At 38.6% G+C, this 21713-nt stretch overlaps 2 protein-coding genes across 23 annotated transcripts in view; one reads left to right on the forward strand and one right to left on the reverse strand.

Moving 5' to 3' along the window:
* RCBTB2 (RCC1 and BTB domain containing protein 2) overlaps positions 1-3535 on the forward strand; it is a 45397-nt gene extending 41862 nt beyond the window's left edge. For 16 of the 19 annotated variants that reach the window (XM_025478326.3, XM_025478319.3, XM_049099223.1 and 13 more), the window contains one exon: positions 413-3535. The gene's annotated coding sequence lies outside the window, so the exon portion shown is untranslated. The remainder of the gene's footprint in view (positions 1-412) is intronic. The other 3 variants (XM_049099224.1, XM_049099225.1, XM_025478315.3) reach the window with 3 other exon arrangements.
* The window catches only part of RB1 (RB transcriptional corepressor 1), a 145340-nt gene continuing 126433 nt past the window's right edge, over positions 2807-21713 (reverse strand). The window contains exons 20-27 of one of the 4 annotated variants that reach the window (XM_025478314.3): positions 21231-21376; positions 15585-15689; positions 14998-15111; positions 14735-14898; positions 10388-10418; positions 7955-8097; positions 6674-6723; positions 2807-4711 (exon numbers count right to left, since the gene is read on the reverse strand). In XM_025478314.3, coding sequence (XP_025334099.3) covers positions 4638-4711; positions 6674-6723; positions 7955-8097; positions 10388-10418; positions 14735-14898; positions 14998-15111; positions 15585-15689; positions 21231-21376 — 827 coding nt within the window. In that variant the 3' untranslated portion in view covers positions 2807-4637. Of the gene's footprint in view, positions 4712-5342; positions 5509-5578; positions 5655-6673; positions 6724-7954; positions 8098-10387; positions 10419-14734; positions 14899-14997; positions 15112-15584; positions 15690-21230; positions 21377-21713 lie in introns of those variants that run through there. The other 3 variants (XM_049099222.1, XM_049099220.1, XM_049099221.1) reach the window with 3 other exon arrangements.

The raw sequence follows: 21713 nt of genomic DNA on the forward strand, positions 1-21713 counted from the left end.
TCTGTGGGATCAACTGACCTTTCACGCTCACCACCTCACCTGTCCATGCCCGTGCGGAGACTCTCCTAAAATAACGCGGAAAAAGGTTTCCAAGAGTATCCAGCCTCATGTTAAAAGAGGTTGTTTTCGGGGATCCCTGGGTGGCTCCGTGGTTGAGCATGTTTTTGGCTCGGGTCGTGACTCCAGGGTCTCGGGATCGAGTCCTGCATCGGGCTCCTCGCCGGGAGCCTGCTTCTCCCTCGGCCTGTGTCTCTGCCTCTCTCTCTATCATGAATAAATAAGTAAAATCTTTTTAAAAAATGCATTTAAAAATAAAAAGGTGGTTTTCACTGCGCTGGGACATTACACAGTATAACCAGGTTACATTTCTAGTAAGGTGCTCACTGGTGGTGGAAACTTGGTATTCCTACAGGCAGGGCTTCCTGCTGTCCTGCAGAATACACGTGTCCAAAGGAACATTCTACCGAATGAAGCCTTACTGACGCCGTGCACACTAGCCCACAAGTGAGGGACGACAATCTGCTTTGACGGGCGGGTCTCCCTGAAGTCACCCAGATAGTGACAGAGCCAGTCTGTGGGGTCTCCCTCCCCACCACCCGCACCTGAAAACTGTAAGGAGAAGAACGCGAATAAAGGAACCTGAACAGTTCTTCTGACTGTAAGAGCTTTGACCACCGGAATACGGAGTCTCTGGAAGTGGCCACTGTCACGCAGACTGACATCCTCCAGCGTCCCCAGGGCTGCTCGGTTCTGCCCCAAGGTCCCCATCCCACATGCACGCTGACCGCTGACGTCTGCCTTCTGCTTGTCCTGCTCCCAGCCCTTTGCCTTGCTTCCTTTAGGAATGAATATGCTGCTGTTTTAGGAGACGATTTCACTTTCCACCCTGTTGCTGAGCGATCGTTATTACCGAAGTTCAAGGTAATACCTTACCTGAAACCCTCGGTGCCAGATACACCACCTACTTTTTCTGGGGTTTAGCACACACGGTAGGTACGTATACCACAGGGTACCTCGGTTCCATCCCCAAAACCAATGTATTAATATTTTTGTAGGGAAACAATATTCTTACTAAATGGGATGCAGGTTGTAAATAGCGCAAGTCAGTTTAGATACACTCTAGATGCCACGTGACTTTTGTCACCAAACACACAGACCACTTGGGGTTTTAAGCCTTTGGGATTTCAGAATCGCAGATAAAAGACTGTGGACCTGTGAGATACGTGTATGTGTATCTCACATATTTCTGTATGTATATATATAGGATGCTTGGGAGGAAAAGCCTTTATCTTATTTTTTTTTTTTTTTTTTTTTGAGGAAAAGCCTTTAATACAGACTCTGCATTAGATGAAGGGAGACTCTTGCTTCTCACGCTCCTGACGCCCTGTGGCTCCTGCAGCCCCTGCGGCCCCCGGCCCGTCGGGCTCTTCTACTCTGCCCGCCGCCTCCCTCCATGGCTTGCCCTGCTTCCTTGCCTCTTTCCAGGCTTGGCTCAGAGACCCCTGGGAGCCCCTCCTGACCCCGGCGCACCTCCCGGGTCCTCGCCACGTCCCCTCGCCTGACGCCCTGTGGGCTCCTGGTTTCTTCCTTGCTCTCTTCCCTACGCGGCAGGCTCCGCAGAGATGGGGACCTTGGCCTCATCCAACCCCTGCTGCACCCCGACTTAGAACCGCGCCCGGCAGTGGGAGGCACTCAGTACAGGACAAATGAAAAGAGGAAGAGAATATGATTTTTGTCTCCATATACTTGGGAAAACACGCAAAGTCCACTCTGGTTTTGAAAACAGCCTCCTCCAGGTGCCAGAGCCGTGAGAGCAGCCAACTGACGCGCCCACCTGGGGAGGGAGGCTGGCAGAGGCCCGCCCTCCGCTCCTGAAGGAGAGTAGTGCCCGGGAAGGCCGGCGGCGTGTGGTCAAGGCAGGCCTCTGAGCGGATGGGCCCCGGGACGGGAAGGAACCAGCCAGGCAAAATTCCAGAAGAGCTCTCCAGACAGAAGGCGTCAGAGCAAGTTGAGAGCGGGAGGGGGGCCAGGCCTGGCAGGAGGGAGAGAGGGCAGTGGGCTGAAGCCCAGGGGGCAGGGGCAAGGAGCTGGGAGGGAAGGCGAGGCGCACAGGGCCCCTTCCCAGGCCCGCGAGGTGCCCCACACCCACCCCGAGGAGCAGTGGGGATCGATTTCTGTTTTGAAGGAATCATTCTTGCTTGTATGTTCAAAGGTGGGGAGGAAAGGGAGGGATCACGGAGACTAGTGAGGAGTCTAAACAGCGCTCTCAAGAAAAGCGGATAAATGGCTCTGAGGAGTTTGGCTTGACCAGTAAGTGTTTAGTAAAATGGGGAAAGACTGGGGTAGAAACAAGGTGCTTAGCCTGATTTTGGTTTCTATTTTGCGAATTCAGGGAGTGGGGGAAGGGAGTGAGAGTCAAGAGTTCTACTGGCTCTGAGGGCTTGGACCTCCATGAGGGAGGTCAGGATGGGGAAATCAATTTGGGGACCATCAGCATATGAAGCCAATTAAAGGCTAAGAATGGATGAGACGGGCCCCTGGGTGGCTCTTGGTTAGATGTCTGCCTTCGGCTCAGGTCAGGATCCCCGGGTCCTGGGATGGAGCCCCCACATCGGGCTCCCCGCTCAGTGGGGAGCCTGCATCTCCCTCTCCCCCTGCCTACAGCTCCCTCTGCTTGTGTGCTCTCTGTGTCAAATAAATAAAATCTTAAAAATAATAATAACAATAACAACGATGAAACACCAGGAGAGAACTTGGATACAGAAGAGAACATTAGTGCACTTGATACAAAGAATACATCAGACCATTAAGACTCTTAACAACTAATTTATTTTAAAATAGACAAACTATTAATTGTAGAAAATAGTAACATAGCAATTTTAAATGTACAGTTTTAACCAATACAAAAAGCAATAAAGCATTATCTGAAGATAATTATTTAAGAAATCTTAATACACAATCTCTGAAGTTCCTAAAATTCTGGCACTAACTCTAATATGAACTCTTATTAGCAAAAGATCCAGAAATATGGTAGCCCTTGACCTAAAAGCTAACTGATTTGTATGATATTCATGCAGAAATTAATGAGGAAATGGGAGAAAGCTTCCTAGTGCCTTTGTTATCAAGATAACTGCCAAAAATAAGTTTGAAACTTAACTGAGCGCAAAATAAAATTTCATTTTCTAACAAGTAAGACCAGATTTCTTTTTAAAAAGAACTCTGAGTTTAGACAAAGTGATTTTCCTAAAAGCTAGCTGATGCTACCTTAAATATCACCTATTTTAAATTATACCATCTCTAAATAAGTTAATCACACAAGATAGTTTAAATACACCTTTAGGTGTCGGGGTGGGGGGGAAGCGCCTCTTTTTCTAAAACAGCTGTTTTCACTTGAGGCTTTTGCAAAAAATCAGAAACATGAGTGCCTAACCCAAAGACCTTTGACTACTTGCAATTTTGGAATAGAAACGATGTGGCTTTGAATATGCCAGTGTTAGACCATACTGACTTAAAAAAAAAAAAAAAAAAAAAACAATTGCCAGTTCCAGAGATACATGGAAGACATGTACAATTCCAGAGAAAACACATCCCTTCCCAAATTTAGGAGAGCAGAATAATTGCTGAGATGCAATTACACAAACCTCGAAGAGAAAAATTAAGGCTCCGATAGTTAACAGTCTGTTTGTGGAATAAAGTTATTTTATATCTTGATTCTTCAGGACCCAGAAATATTAGAAAGTGCACTTGGAATATACTGTCTGAGGGTCCTCTACAGCGCAGCTCTAACTGAACACCTGATTTTCCAGGTACTAGATGGGTACTTCATGAATTCAGTGATCTGAATGGCATAAAAGCCAAGAGTACTATTTTAAAGCATGAGTTGGATGCAGAAAAGGATCAATAAATTCTTACAAGTCCTGAGGTATGAAATCTGTATCAGTAGTATGACAACATCATTTGTTTACACTTTGTTTTTCTGCTTGTATTTAAAAACTAAAATTTATAAAACAAGCAACACAGTACATCAGATTCCGTTAGTAAACTAAAATCTAATGTGTAAAAATTAGTGATTTTTTTTTTCTAGTTTCTAATATCTGTTTTAGCAGAGAAGTTCGGGATCATTTGGGCAAAGGGGGAGTAGTCAGCCAAATTGCATTTGGAAGGCAGGACACATATTCTAAGGGCGTTCATGTTAAATTAAAAAATATATAAATATAAATTAATAAAAATAATAGCAAACATCACATATATGCCACAAGAAAAGACAAAGTACTCAAATAGGCCTGGGTTGTTCGGACTGCCATCCCAGGGCATCCTCCCCGTGTGTAGAGCAGAGCAATTATACTTTGGAAATGGAAACATTCACTACAACTTTTTAAATGGCGGTATTTACACAAGATTCTCAATCTTGTGCAATAACAATGTATATTCTACTTACTACAAGCCATTGCAAATGGCTTAGGAATCCCCTGCACGCACACCACACGCAAGCCCCTGGGCACACTTGACATCCGTCAGAAGAGCCGAAGACAGGTACTCAGTGTGGCCGTAAACAGAACTGGGAGAGTCGCACGGTGTGATCTGTGCGAGACCATGAGGCCAGAGGCGGACGCGGTGCCCACACAGGTCCGGGACCCTCATTTCTCTTCTCTGTTTGATGTATCCATGCTATCATTCAGTTTTTGCTTCTGCATTCGCGTTCGGGTGGATGCTGGAAGATGTTAGAGGAAAGAGGATGAAGAGAGGTTAGTAGCACTGATGGCGCTAGGTGCGGTGCGTAAGGGCTGCCATACACGTTACGCTCGTGCCAAGTCGATGGAGCTCAGGGCCTGCCAAAGCAGTGGCTTCCAAATTTTTTATCGTGTAATTTTTTTTCCCAAGCATGTACCACCTAATTATGCATGTATAAAGTATACCAGGTATGCTTGTGTAGAAATAATAAAACATGGTCAACCCAAACAAACATGAAAAAGGAGATAAAAACGGGGATTCTAATGTGTTCTTCTCTACGTAAAAGACGGCCTCGGACCCTCCGAGGTGTGCCCAGCTCTGCAGACATCAGGAGGCTGGGTCTGGCCCGGTGGCCGAGCAGAAGGCTCTTCACAAAGCAAGCAATCTTCCCTGGTGCTTGGGGACACAGCTCATTTAATTTCGACATGAACATTTTAAAAGTACGGTATTAATTACAACACAGACAAACCCAGAGAACTTCCTTAAACTTATTTAAAAATCCTTAACTCGGTTTTAGTGGTGGGCAGAAGCTCTTCATTTCAAAGAAGCACCAAGTCACACTTGGAAGAGAAGGAAAATACTAAGTGTGCACCCCCCCCCCCGCCCCCCGCCCCGTGCCAGCTCGCCCGTGTGACGGTCTTTTCCATGTGACGGTCTTTTTTGGATTGCTAAGAATTCTCTGAGGGAACCTGAAGAGCTCCTAGCCTGGCATCGGGAACTCACCAGCATGCTGAGCGTGCCACTGCAGAATATGGGATGACGCAACTGAACTCTTCTCTAAGAAAATAGACATATTTTTTACAGCTTTCTGCTCCTTTGGAAATGCATATTTGTGAGCTTCAAATGCTTCCAAATGTTTTCAGAGCATCATTTTGGTCATAAGATTTGTGTCTATTTTCACGTACTGAGTGGAAATGCCAGAACTAATTTAAAATAAAGGGAGTCTATCAGCCAAGGTAAAATCCAAAACAAAGATTCGTTTATAACCAAGGAATTTAAACTCTTGGCATATTGAGTTTTAACTGTTCTCTTCAAAAGAACATACCTAGAAAGATAAGAGTCTTAAAAAAAATCAAAGCATTCTTTTAAAAACTTTATATTTGTATTTACAGGCACATGTTAGAGAAGACCCCTTTTAAAAGTCACATATCAACTGATATGTCGTTCTAGGCCCTAGAAAACATAGTTTTAATACTTATTATCTCCGAAATATCTGTCTTCTTTCCCAGTACCAGCCATTCTTCCTGTCAGTGGGTCGGGAAGTGTCACCCGCACTACCACAGCTCCTTCCTTAGGGAAAACCCGGCCAGAACGTGTCTTCTTCATGTACTTTCCATCTATTAGACTTGGGTCGACCTTGTACAGTCTTGGAGGAGCTTAACATTTGCCTTAACATCCCAAACTTATGTCACTCTGCATAACGTGGAAAATGACCTGGTGCTCTTTGTCAAAATTCTGATTTCCAGTAATGGAAAACTTTTGTTTGACATGGTTTTAAAAACTGCAAATTAGAGAAGTTCAATAATGGAATAGAAATTATTCTTCAGATAAGGGTGACGAGGTTCCTATATGCTAATTTTATAAGACGTTTCCCAATCTCCAAGGAGTTCCTCTTACAGAACTCTTATGGGTTCCTCATTACAGTTTTGCTCTCCTGAGGTACTTCTAACCACAGCCGTTCACGTTGAAGATGTGGTTTCACTTCTTGGTATTCCTGCACTAAAGATTTTAGAAAGGGCAAACATCTTTATTTTGCATCACACATTTAACCCACAAAGGTCTATGGGAAAACAGTACATTCTTGATTGGATTACATTTTAAGTGCATAAGCAAGAGTGCTAATTTAGGGAATTACATGTACTTATTCCTTTAAAACATGGAAAGGCTTTTTGCAATATAAACAATAGTTTCATTTCCATAGGGTGAAATGATAAGTACTTACTCATTTCTGCCAGTTTCTGTTGAAATTTAGACTCCCCTGGGAGATGTTTACTGCAGATTTAAGAAAGGGAAAATATTTCATATGTATATGTATAAATGGAAAACTCAAATTTTCAGTAACTATGGTGGTTTTAATGACTTATACTCTTATTTTAGTAACTTTTTACTTTCAAAAGTTTATAGACCATCTAAAATATAAACCATCACAAATTTATAATCTTTTTTTAAAAAAATTTTTTAAATTTATTTATGATAGGCACAGAGAGAGAGAGAGAGAGAGAGAGAGAGAGAGAGAGGCAGAGACACAGGCAGAGGGAGAAGCAGGCTCCATGCACCGGGAGCCCGACGTGGGATTCGATCCCGGGTCTCCAGGATCGCGCCCTGGGCCAAAGGCAGGCGCTAAACCGCTGCACCACCCAGGGATCCCTAATCTTTTGTATCTTGTCAGTGATTCTAACAAAGTTAATATTTTTCAAGAGTAAGCATTTGAAAATCTCAGGTTAATCATAACAAAATTTTATCAATGGCTTTGTGAAAAAGATTATTGAAAGATCAGATTGTTAATATCTGATATATTCAATGAACTTCAGTAGATAATATATAATTTATATGGTTTTAACCTTGGGATTCATCCTATTTTTTGAGCAATCTTCACAATTTCCAAATAAAATTGGTATAAAAGGGTGAGCGAAGCTGGCACTCTGGGTTCGCCATATGACTGGCTCAGCTACTGAAAAGTGATGGGGGAACAGAGGACAAAGCGCAAGCCCGGGGCGGCACACTGACAAGTCCCTGAACCAGGCAGAGGGACCTTCCTCTACGGACTCAACCGCCTCCATGTTCACACTTTGCTCAGGGCAGAAGGCAATCTTAGCCCGACCCCCAGGATCCCGTTGAGTCTACTTTAATGGATAAAAACTCCTCTAGAAATTTCCTTTATCTCTAAACCCTCAAAATATGTGTTGGCGATCATCGCCAAGACGAAGGCCCATGATACACATATGAAGGGTCTCGTGCCTCGGGTTTTATTAGATGGTAATCAGCGACATTTTTCCAACAAGAGCCCCTCCCAACTCCCAGGTATATAATCAGCCTCCCCTCCCAGGCCTGGGGCAGCGCACTTCCTGCCCACGGGTCCTGTCCCCAGGCTTTAATGAAACCACCATTCTGCACCAAAGATGTCTCAAGAATTCTTCCTTGGTCATCGGCTCCGGACCTCACCCCACCAAACCTCACCTAGATTCCAAAACTACGTCAAAAAATATTCTACAACTGTTCCTACCTTCCATCTGCTTCATCTGATCCTTCGATATCAAAGCGTAGTTTTTTCAATGGTTTAGGAGGGTTGCTGCCTTCAGCACTTCTTTTGAGCACACGGTCGCTGTTACACACCATCTGATTTATTTTCTGGAACTTCTCAGAAGTCTACGAATTACAGAATTCTTTATTTGAAATCCCTGAATGCCAGCAACCTTTTAATTTTAGTTAGCAACCTTTTAAAATTATTGGTTTAAGGGGTATCAAAAATCAGGCAGAGGTAATATCTGCATTTTAATTGCTTTATTGTACCAAATGAGATGAAAAAATCTTAGAATCAGTGTAACTACACCTAACTCTGCCCCAATTAAATATCCCCCAGACTCTCCCTATGAGGCTCCTCCACTTCCTCCAACAACTCTAATACTCTGAAAACCCTGGTTTCTTGTTTTTGGAACTCACCTACACACAAAACCAGGGCTGCTTCTCAGAAGCATGTAAAGTTGGATTGGCTTTCTGGAACACTGTAGGTTTTGTTTGGTTTTCTTTGTGGGCATAATCAGAGAGACTATCACAAGAATCTAATAGGAAGTGAAATGTCTAGGCAGTAATAATTTTGGACTCACTTTGGATATTATGTTGACAAGTCATATAGTTTATACATATACATATACATATATATATATATATTTAAGATTATTTATTTATTTATTCATGAGAGACACAGAGAGAGAAAGAGAGAGAGAGGCCAAGACACAGGCAGAGGGAGAAGTAGGCTTCACGCAGGGAGCCCGACATGGGACTCGATCCCGGGTCTCTAGGATCATGCCCCCGACTGAAGGCGGCGCTAAACCGCTGAGCCACATGGGCTGCCCTACTTTATATATTTTAAACCATTACTGATATAGTATTCATTTAAATGCTAATTCAAAGTTTTTTAAATAAAAAAGCAAATATCAAAAGACTCTGAGTCCATTCACTATTAATAGAGATGACCTGAGATCTGTACCTCTTGAGGGAGAACCTCGTCACAGCAGAGTAAAGAAAGCTTTCGTAATAAACACCAAAGAAGACATAATACCTTATTTTATCTAAGGGACAAACACATGGAAAAAGGCTATTTCTTACTTGTCTACTTTAGAACTAGAGTGAGGGGATAACTTCAGGGATGTGTATGAACATGTTCATCTGAACTAAAAAATGAAGCCAGATTGTCAGTAGAAATTAAGTCTGATTTGACTGATTAAGCAGTGATATTTAGCTTTGCTAATTAAGCTTTCTTTTCTAAAATTAAATGATGTAATAATCTTTTTAAAAAATACTTTATTTATTTATTTTAGAGAGAAAATGTGTGCGCTCATGAGCAGTGGGAGGGGCAAAGAAGAGGGAGAGAGAAAAATCTCAAGCAGACTCCAAGCTGAGTGCGGAGCCTGATGCAGGGCTTGATCTCAAAAACCTGCGATCAGGACCTGAGCAGAAATCCAGGGTCAAACGCTCAACTGACTGAGCTACCCAGGTGCCCCTAAATGACGTAACTTTCTAAAAATTAAATACGATAACAGGTTTTGATGAAAAATATATTTAGAGCACATAAATAATATGAAATTAAATCCTGTCTAGGTATTAAGTTTATAAAATTTTTCATTATCAGCTTTAAAATATGTAAGTTCATATGATATTTTCTCAATTCTTTTAGAGGTTATAGCATGCAGAAAAGTTTGAGGACCACTACTCTATATGTTTCCCAGATCCAACCCTACTTACATGGTCCCACATCTCCTTTGTGAAGCCTGATTCCTGCAGCCTATCTCGAGCTAAATGTCACAGGATTTACTATTTGTACATACATTTCAACACTCAGTCTTTCAGTGTACAAACTATTATCCCTCTCTAGCTATATTGGGGCAGTGAGGTAGGCAGACTCTAGAATGGCTCTCGCTAATCCTCACCTCCTAGGTTTTACACTCTCATAATCTTCCCTTCCCTGAATGTGTGGGGCTGGATCTAGTGTCACCTTGCTTCTGACAAAAATACGATAAAAGTGATGGAATATCACTTCCAATATTAGTTATAAAAAAGACTGTGACTTCTCTTTTGCTCTATACCTCTCTCTTCCCCTATTTCTCTTCTTGCTCTGAGGGAAGCAAGAGGCCATGTTGTGAATAATGAGTGTCCCCATGTAGAGGCTCTCAAGTGACAAGGAACTGATGGCTTGGAAAAAAAAATGTAATGTATTATATAATCTCAAAGGATGTTTAGAAAACCACCTTGAAATTCACCAATTATAATTTGAAATCAAATCTGATTTGAAAATAAGTCTTCTCTGTCTTCTAAATTTTATGCAACACGCCTTGCTGAGATGTTTGAATAGCATTTGTCAATTCAAATTACAGAAATCTGTAATTTCTTTTATAGTTACAGTGCATGTCCTTTTATTTCATAAAACAAAAATACTCACCCCAAATGATTCACCAATTGACACTAAGATTCTGTCAAGATAAAATACAAGTTAGTAATGAAGATCATATATAACTGTGCAGAGATGAACATACATCATTCTGAGGAACCAGAAATACCAAGTTAAAGGTCTGCTCTACCCTAGTGCCAATCAAATCATACACTGAGCTGGTCTCTTAAGAGTTTTAAAGAACTACACGTCTGAGAGAACATACACTGCCACTGTCCACATTTAAGGAAGCTAAAGGAAAATTTTAAGTTTACTCATATTTAATTCTTCATAAATCAATGGGTAAATTATCAGTTAAAATTTCACATTTCCTCATTAAAAATTCACATAAAATTGGCAAAAACTTACAGTATTAATAATCAGAACTCTAAATTAAGATCTCTATTGATATATGGTATAAGTAAAGTCTACTTAGCATATATCCTAGAATTGGAAATGTATTAGTCTGCTTGTACTTGTTTGAACCATATAATTTATATTCATTTGTTTTTATCTGAGTACAGCTGACACACAGTATTACCTTAGTTTCAGGTGTACAACATAGTGATTCAACAAGCTTATACGTTACGCTGTGCTCGCCACGTACGCAACTACCATCTGCTACCGTACATCCCTAGTACAGCATCGCTATTATCACCGCTATCACTACCCATTATGCTGTACCTTTTATTGCCATGACTTATTCATTCTATAACGGGAAACCTCTATCTCCCGCTCCCCTTCGCCATAGTGTCCATCCTTCCCTCCCCTCTGGCAACCATCAGTTCGTTCTTTTCATTTATAGGTCTGATTCTGATTTATTTTATTTATTTTAGATTTCACTTATGAGTGACATCCTATGTTATTTGTTTTTCTCTGACTTATTTCACTCAGCATTACATCCTCCAGGTCCATTCATGTTGTCTCAAATGGCATGATCTCATACTTTTTAATGCCTGCATAATATTTCCTTGTGCGTATTGTCCCTTGCACCTCTGGAAGAAATCCCACCTGCTTGCAGTGAATATTTTGGTATATTGTTGAAAGCAGTTTGCTAATATCTTGTCGAGGATCATGTTCATCAGGGATACTGGCCCGTAGTTTTTTTTTGTGGGGTCTTGGTTTTGGTATCAGGGTAATGCTGGCCTTATAAATGCATTTGGAAGCTTTCCTTCCTCTTCTGTTTTTTGGGATACTTTAAGGACAATAGATATTAATTCTTTAAACGTCTGGTAGAATTCAGCTGCAAATGCATCTGGTCTGGACATTTAGTTTTTGGTAGTCATTTGCATACTGATTCAATTTCACTACCAGAAATCAAAATTGATCTGTTCAGATTTTCTATTTCTTCCTGATTCAGTTTTGGAAAATTCAATGTTTCTAGGAATTCATCCATTTCTTCTAGGTTGTCCAATTTGTCAGTATACAATTTTTTGTAGTAGTTTCATATATTTTTTTCAATATTTTATTTACTTATTCATGAGAGACACACAGAGAGGCAGAAACAGTCAATTGTCACTTCTCTTTCTGATTTTTATTTATTTAGGTTCTTTCTTTTCTTGACAAGATAACTAAGGGATAATCAGTTTTGTTTATCTTTTCAAAGAACGAGCTCTTGGTTTCATTTTTTTCTTTTTTTAGTCTTTATGTTTTTATTTCTGCTCTGATATTTAATTTCCTTTCTTCTACTCAACTTGGGCGTTGTTTTTCTTTTTCTGGTTCCTATAGGTGTAAGGTTATGTTGTTTATTTGAGCTTTTTCTTGTTTCTTGAGATGGACCTGTATTGGTATATATTTCACTCTTAGAAATGCTTTCACTGCATCCCAAAGGTTTTGGACCATTTTGTTTTCACTTTCATTTCTCTCCATGAATTTTTTGTTTCTGATTGCTCTGCTGGCCTGTTGGTTGTTTAGTATCAGGTTATTTAATCTCCATATTTTTTTACAGGGTTTTTTTTTTTTAAGATTTTATTTATTTATTCATGAGAGACAGACAGACAGAAGGCAGAGGGAGAAGCAGGCTCTGTGCAGGAAGCCTGACCTGGGACTCAATCCCGGGTCTCCAGGATCATGCCCTGGGCTGAAGGTGGTGCTAAACCACTGAGCCACCCAGGCTGCCCCTTTTCTACAGTTTTTTTCTTGTGATTTATTTCTAGTTTCGTACTGCTGTGATAAAAAAAAAAAATGCATGGTATGATTTCAATCTTAAATTTACTGAAACTTGTTTTGTGGTCTCATGATCCTTTCTGGAGATGTCCCATGTGCACTTGAGAATAATGTGTATACTGCTGTTTTTGGATTGAATGTGCTATATATATATATCTGTTATGTCCATCTGTTCCAAAGTGTCATTCAAAGACACTGTTTCCTTATTGATTTCCCGCCCGAATGATCTATCATTGATATAAGTAGGGTGTTAGGGTCCCTGACTATTATTGTATTACTACCAGTCTCTTTATGTCCATTAATATATGCCTTATGTATTCAGGTGCTCTAGATATTCACAAGTGTTAAGTCCTCTTGTTGGATTGCGCCTTTTATCATTATGTAATGCCCTTCTTTGTCTCTAGTTACAGTCCTTTCAAGTCTATTTTGTCTGATATAAGTGTTGCTACCCCGGCTTTTTTTTTCTTTTCTTCCACTTGCATGGTGTTTTTTCATCCTTTACTTTCAGTCTGTGTCTTTACATCTAAGGTGAGTCTCCTGTAGGCAGCATATAGAAAGGTTTTGTATTTTTATCCATTTCACCACCCTCTATCTTTTGACTGGAGCATTTAGGCCACTTACATTTAAAATTATTATTGATAGGTACTTAATCCCATTTATTCCTTGTTTTCAGGTTGTTTTTGTAGTTCTTCTCTGTTCCTTTCCTCTTTTCTCTTGCCTTTTTTTTTGTGTGTGTGATTGATGAGTTTCTATAGAGCTATGTTCGGCTTTCTCTTTATTTTTTGTGTATATATCATAAGTTTTGAGTTTGTGGTTGCCATGAGTGAACCTTATAATTTGTTTTTAATAATAATGCTGAAAAAGCAGTAGCCTGACATAACAAAGGATCATATGCACATGGAACTAGATGTTTTATTGTACTCCAATTCCTTGGTACGTGGCCATCATTCTATATACATATTTAATTAAGCAGAATACCTAAATATGCTGGATACATAGAGTGTTAAGATGCTCTCTTAATGCCTGACCAATGATTTATCAAGATTTTGAGAATGTGGCTTTTTCGCTAAAGAATCTCAACCCAGAAGTGATTTCACTAAGTTCAGCAAATAGCCATCATCATAAGCATAGTATGGATCAATTATCATTACCTAAGTACACATTTTCATGCGGACTGTGTAAATATGCATTGTATAGCATCTTAACCAACTTACAATGTAAGTTGTAGATACCATGCACAGATACTATAAGAACACCAAATAAAGTATGGAATGGGGATGCACAAGAGGATTTATATCACTTGCCAATTATTTTCTACTTTGTCTCTTCCTGTGATTTCAAATTTTTATCATGAGTGTGCATTACCTATATAATTAAACACGCCACACAAATGTTTTCTAAAAGGCTAATATATCTCCTTCTCCTTGTTTTTCTTGCCCATTAAGTACAACTCTATGAGCTGACAATTTGGGGAAATGAGACTACATTAACTGTGCTAGCTAATCTGCCTATCACTGTACAAATAAAGTCAGTTTCAAACAGTGTATGATACCATATAATAAGTCAATGGAAGCACTTCAAAGCCACAAATTGCTTGTGGTTGGATGTGGAAGATAATATAATGATTTGTAGTTGCACAAAACCTTTCATCTAAGAATTTAAAACAGCTTCATACTCATCATCTCCCTAATCCACAGCACCCTTCCGAAGTAGACAGGACACCTGCCCCAGGTAATCTAAGGAAGCAGCAGGCAAAATTAAGGACGGACTCTTAAAGACTTAATTTACAGTCATCTACATTTAATCAGTCATCTACATTTTTATAGCAAAGCAAGATGAACAGGTTCAGAGAGTTTACAGGACATTCAGTAAAACTACAGAATAAAAATTCTTAACCAAAACTAATCTACTTTGCTTAGCAGACTGGCTACTTAGAAAAATATGAAAGTGATTTTACAACTATTACAAAAGTTGTTCTTTGTTCACAGAACAACAGACCCAAGCAACCAGGAAAGTTGAGGACTAAATTTGCAAGCCCATTTAAGTAAAAAGATTGTCTTTCTTTCCTTGCCAAATTCCTTTCATGTCATTTAATGTTAAATAAGCAAATATTTTAAGTGAAGAAAGCTTTATATTTTTGTTTTTGGATCAAAATAATCCCCCCTTGATCTTCCCTAAAGAGAAAACACAAACCTTGATCTTGGAGTCATTTTTGTTGGCGTTGGCACACCTTCTGAAATTTTATATGGATTCTTCAGGGGTGATATGTAGATGTTCCCTCCAGGAATCCGCAAAGGTGAACTAGAAAACTTGTAAGGGCTTCGAGGAATGTGAGGTATTGGTGACAAGGTAGGGGGCTGAGGCAAAAATAAAAAGTAGATTTTAAAAAAATATTTTAGTAAGATCCATTACTTTATAATTAGATTTTTCCCAATCAAAGGATACTTCCAACGTACCCTGGTAGAAGCATACTGTAAAATATTTGTTTTCAGTCTCTGCATGAAGACCGAATTATAGAATACTATAATGGAATCATACTCCTCTTCTCTGATCAAAACACGTTTGAATGTCTGAGGAAGAAGAATAAAAATACCTGTTAAGTGAATTGGGAAATTTATCTCTTTAGATTTTCTTTTTTAATAATTCATAATATTTTTTAGCAGTAGGAATCACATACTGTATAGGAAAAAATAATCTGAAAAAGCCTTCTCAGGTTTGGAATACAGCTGTTTTACCAGAAGAGAAATGTCACAGATTTTTTTTAATGTAATATTATTACATGTAAAAGTTTATTACAAATATCCTATCTGTGGCAGGGATATAGTATTCCTTATTAACTTTGTAATATGAATGTGGATACTAAAGTGCCTTAACTTTCCAATTCTATTTTAGTTACAAATAATTAACCAGTAACATAAAGGTAAAAAATTGATATGTGAATTTATATAACAAGGTCAGAATGTATGATCTAATTAATGACTTATGTTATCCATATTATAGATATGGATATAACCAAAAAATCTTACCATGAAAGGTTACCTACCTCCTGAACAGCATGAGGAAGATCCTTATATGCTGTTACAATGATTTTGAATTTAAGGTCTATATTCTTCACTTTGCATATGCCATACATGGAACACATCATAATCTAGTAAATCAATACAATACAAAAATATCAGAATTTTGTTACCTAGTTGTGCTCTAAAAAGTACTGTTCTCTTTCTTTTAGTTTCAAAAAATGGACATTTAAGCTCCTACAGGATTATCTTTTCCTATCCTGAGCTGAGTCTGAAACTTGATGTGAAGTGTTTAGCCTAAATTATATTTAAGGAACAAAATGCAAATAATCAAATCTTGATTATTAGAACTGATCAGGGTTTGTAAATAACCCTAATTTTGACTCCTGTTCTTTAGATTTTTTTCCCAGAAAAGTTGAAAATGGAATCTGTTAACCATGTAACTAGCACTTAAAAAAAAAAAAAAAGAAAAAAAAAAGAAAAGAAAAGACAGTTGTTATCAAAGGTTCAAACTATCAGATAAAATACTGATGGTGGTAAGGAGTTTGGAAGGGGGCAGGAGAGAGTCTTTGTATTGTAGGTAATATTCTTGATTTGGATGCAGGTTATACAGATGAACTCAGCTGAATTTGCATTAAGATATATTCTTATGACATGGATGTTTCTATATGCATTACATTTCAATAGAGAGGATATTTTTAATATAAAAATAAGATTTGAAAGAATTCCTTACAAATTAAAAAAAACTTTCATTTGTATAAATTTTATTGTCAAATTTAAGTACTCCTATCTCTGCAAAATTCTTGCTCATATCTACTGTTGCCAAGAATACCTACTCATCATCATCCCTTGTTCAGCATCCTACTAATCCCAATTCTACTATTTTTCCTATTCAGAATGCCATCCAATCCTTCTTTGCTAATTCACATTTTTCTCCTACTTCGATTCTTTTCCTAAGTTACCTCTCAGCAAAAAATCTTGATTTCAGATACTAATCTCTTTAGAAATCCTTAGCACTATTGTCTTACTATATTGTAGAAAAGTACAAGGCAATTGAGTGCCTATTTTCAAAAATCCAACATACCAGAATTTATACAATCAAATATACTCTTGTAAAATATACTATATTCTTGTAAAATATACAAATACACTCATATAAAATATACATATACCCTAATACACTAATCCACCATTTGCTGAAAATATCATTCTTATTGGGAACATTACTACTGACCTTACAGAAATAAAGGGATTATAAGGGAAGATTATGAACAATTACATACCAACAAAATAGATATTTAAGATGGAATGGAAAAATTTAAGAAAAGACACAAATCACTAAAACTTACTAAAGAAGAAACTGAAAATATTGAATTGAGCTTGAATTAATAATCAAAAACTATCTGCAAACAAAAGCCCCACTCAAGATGGCTTCACTGGTGAATTCTATCAAACATTTAGAAAAGAACCAATACCAATTCTTCATAAACTCTTCTGAAATTAGAAGAGGAGAGAACACTTCTCAACTAATTCTGTGAGGACAGTAGTACTCTAATATCAGAACCAGACATCAAAGGAAAATTACCATTATCTCTTATGATTATAGATGTAAACCTCTTTAACAAAAACAAGCTGAATACAGTAGCACATCAAATGTATTATATACTGTGACCAAGTGGGATTCATTCCAGAAATGCAAGGTTGGTTTAACATCTGAAAATCAATTAATGTAATATACAATAAAAGGGGAAAAACCCAAATAATTATCTCAATAGATACAGAAAAAGCATTTGACAAAATGCAATACACTTTTGCAATAAAAACAACTAGAAATAGATGGGAACTTCCTCTACTTAATAAAGGGCATATATAAAAACTCCATAGCCAACAATACATTTAATGGTGAAAGATGGAATGCTCTTCCCCTAACATCAGGCACAAGATAAAGCTGCCCTCCTCTCACTACTTTCATTCAACATTATATTGGAGGTTCTATGTCAGAACAATTTGACAAGTAAATGAAGTAACAGTCATCTAGATTGAAAAGGAAGAAATAAAGCTATCTCTATTTGAAGATAATATGAGCTTATATATTAAAAATCTTAGGAATCCACTAAAAACTATTAGAACTGATCAAAACTAGGCAAAACTGCAGGGTAACAAGATTAATATATGAAAATTAATTGTATTTCTATACACTTGTAATGAATAATGCAAACAGGAAGTTAAAGAAATAATTCCATTTACAATAGTGTTAAAAGGAATAAATGAGGCATACGAATTTAATATAACAAGTTCAAAACTGTACTCTGAAAATCTCAAAACATAACTGAAAAAAATTAAAGAACACCTAAATAAAGGGAAAGGCATCACATCACATGTTCATGGACTGGAATATTTAATATTGTTAAGATGACAGAGCTCCTCAAATTGATCTATGATTCAGTACAATCTCTATCAAAATCCCAGTTGGCAGGCAGCCCAGGTGGCTCAGCGGTTTAGCACCGCCTTCAGCCCAGGCTGTGATCCTGGAGACCCGGGATCAAGTCCCACGTGGGGCTCCCTGCATGGAGCCTGCTTCTCCCTCTGCCTGGGTCTCTGCCTCTCTCTCTCTCTCTGTCTCTCATAAATAAAAATAATAAAATCTTAAAAAAAAAAAAAGAAGCTTTTAAAAAAAAAATCCCAGTTGGCTTCTTGGCTGAAAATTAACAAGTTGATCCTAAAATTCATATGGAAATGCAAGCTTCAGAAGAGTACAACAAATCTTGAAAAAGAAGAGAAAATTCGTCCCTATTTCTTTAAAAAAAAAATAGATTGATTTATTTGTTTGTTATTTTAGGCAGAGAGAGAGAGCACACACGCATGTGCACAAGAGCCTGTGTGCAAGGCGGGGGGGGGGGGGACAGAGACACTCAAGCAGACTCCCACTGAGTGTGGAGCCCCACATGGGGCTCTATCTCATGACCCTGAGATCATGACCTGCGCTGAAATCAAGAGTCAGATGCCTAACTGAGTGAATCACCCAGGCACCCCCACGTTTACCTATTTCAAAACTATTACTAAGCTACAGTAATCAAGACAGTATTGTACGGGCATAAGAGGAGACATAAAGATCAAGGGAGTACAATTAAGAGAACAGAAATGAACTTTTACACATATACAGTTAGTTGATTTTTGACAACTGTCAATAGAGAAAGAAAAGACTGTTTTTAAGAAATGGTGCTGGAACAAGTAGTACTCACATACAAAAGAGTGAAGTTAGACCCCTATCTCACACCATTCATAAAAATTAACTCAAGATGAATCAAAATGTAAATGTAAGAGCTAAAAGTATAAAACTCTTGGAGGAAAACAAAGATAAATCTGCATGATCTCTGACTTAGCAATGGTTTCTTAGATATGATATCAAAAGCACGAGCAACAAAAGAAAAAATAAACATGATCAAAATTAAAAACTTTTGTGCCTCAAAGGACACCACCAAGAAAGTGAAAAGACTACTCAAAGAACTGGAGAAAATATTTGCAAATCATATGAAATAAGGGACTTTTATATGGACTACATAAAGAACTCTCATAATTCAATAATAGGCAACTCAATTAAAAAATATTACAAATGATCTGAGTACATATTTCTCAGAAAAAGATATACGAATGGCCAAAAGGACATGAAAATCATCCTCAATTAACATCATTAACCATCAGGGAAATGCAAATCAAAACCATAAAGAGATACCACTCTATACATACTAGGATGATTATAATCAAAAAAGCATGGGGATGCCTGGGTGGCTCAGCCGTTGAGCATCTGCCTTTGGCTCAGGGCATGATCCTGGAGTCCTGGGATCGAGTCCCGCATCAGGCTCCCTGCATGGAGCCTGCTCCCTCTCTGCTTATGTCTCTGCCTCTCCGTTTCTCTCATGAAAAAATAAATAAAATCTTAAAGGGGATCCCTGGGTGGCGCAACGGTTTGGCGCCTGCCTTTGGCCCAGGGCGCGATCCTGGACACCCGGGATCGAATCCCACGTCGGGCTCCCGGTGCATGGAGCCTGCTTCTTCCTCTGCCTGTGTCTCTGCCTCATTCTCTCTCTCTCTCTCTCTCTCTCTCTCTCTCTCTGTGACTATCATAATAAATAATAAATAAATAAATAAAATAAAATAAAATAAAATAAAATAAAATCTTAAAAAAAAAAAGCAAATAAAGGGTTGATGAGGATATGGAAAAATTGGAAACTCATACACTGCTGTTAGGAATATAGAATGAAGGACGCCTGGGTGGCTCAGCAGTTGAGCGTCTGCCTTCAGCTCAGGGCATGATCTCAGGATCCGGGATCGAGTTCTGGACCAGGCTCCCTGAGAGGAGCCTGCTTCTCCCTCTGCCTGTGTCTCTGCCTCTTTCTCTCTGTTTCTCTCATGAATAAATAAATAAATCTTTTAAAAAAAAGGGCGGGGGTAGGCAGCCCGGGTGGCTCAGTGGTTTAGCACCACCTTTGGCCCAGGGCATGATCCTGGAGACCTGAGACTGAGTCCCACGTCAGGCTCCCTGCATGGAACCTGCTTCTCCCTTTGCCTGTGTCTCTGCCTCTCTCTGTGTCTCGCAGGAATAAATAAATAAAATCTTTTTTTTTTTTTTCTTTAAAAAAAAAAGGACTACAGAATGGTGTGGATATGTTGGAAAAAGTCTGGCCAGTCCCTCCAAGGTTAAACACAGAATTATTACATGACCTCGCAATTCTACTTCTAGGTATATATCCAAGAGATTTAGAAACATATATTGACACAAATATTCATAGCAAGATTATTTACAATAGTCAGAAAGTAAAAGACACCAAATGATGAACAGATAATTATGATGTGGTGCATTCACACAATGGAATGTGATTTGGCAATAATAAGGATGAAGTACTGATAGAAGCTAGAAGACAGAAGAACAATGAAAACATTACACTGAGTAAAAGAAACCAGATGCAAAAGACAACAGATTATCGGATTCCATTTATATAACATGTCTCAAGTAGGCAAATCTATAAACATAGAAAGATCCGTGTTGCCTGGGTCTGGAGGGAGTGGGGGAACATGAAGTGAGTGCTGAAAGGTATGGCATTGCTTCTTGGCACAATAGAAATGTTTTAAAAATGATTTTGGTGATGGCTGCACACCTCTATGGATACACCAAAAATCACTCGACTGTACACTTTATATGGGTAATTTGTATGGTATATGAATTTTATCTCAATAAGCTGTTATAAAAAAAACATTATTCTGCCTACAGAAAAGAAAAAGGAAGCTATGAGAGATCATTCTCTGTAAATTAAGACATTCATCTGTTAGTTCGTTCATTCATTCATTCATTCATTCATTCGGCACTGTTTTAGATTAACTTGTTAAGTCTTATGCTTTTTCCATACTAACATGAAATTTAGTTTACCCCAAGACAGAAAAATCCTCAACAGTTTCTTCAATGATTTCTGTAAAGATCTTTTATGACATTAAACAAGTTATTGAAATACTCCCAAGCTCTAGAGCTCTAAGGATTATAACAAAATTATTAAAGGTAGCCAACAAATGGATTATATTAAGTCTGCTAAATTGATCTAGCTTATTTGAATCTAATCTTTTAAGAAATCAGTACACAGTTAACAAACAAGTAGAAGAGAAGTGTATTATTTTCTTACCTGATCCAAATGCCTGTCTCTCATGAGTTCATACTCATTTTGCAGTGTGTGCTGAAAAAGGGTCCAGATGATGTGTTCTAGTTCTGGGTGGTCAGATAGGAGGCGTGCACACAGCGTATTTAGTCGAAGATAAGCTAGTCGGTACACTGCAGAGATAAGGGGAATGAGTCATGTTTATTATTCATTTTGAATTTCAAGGGTATTTTTCAAAACATTAAATTGCTGTAAGCACAGTGCTGTTAAACAGCATTTTCCCCCCAAGTTTATTTAAAGCCCAGTTAGTATACAGTGTAGTGTGGGTTTCGGGTGTAGAATTTAGTGATTCATCACTTCTATGTAACAATGTAACACCCAGTGCTCATCCCAAGTGCCCTCCTTAATCCCCATCACCTATTTCACACCTATTTCACCCATTCTCCCATCCATCTCCCCTCTGGTACCCAGAGGGGTAGTTTGTTCTCTACAGGTAAGAATCTGTTTCTC

Source organism: Canis lupus, chromosome 22 (assembly GCF_003254725.2).
Source record: "Canis lupus dingo isolate Sandy chromosome 22, ASM325472v2, whole genome shotgun sequence".
Lineage (NCBI taxonomy): Eukaryota > Metazoa > Chordata > Mammalia > Carnivora > Canidae > Canis > Canis lupus.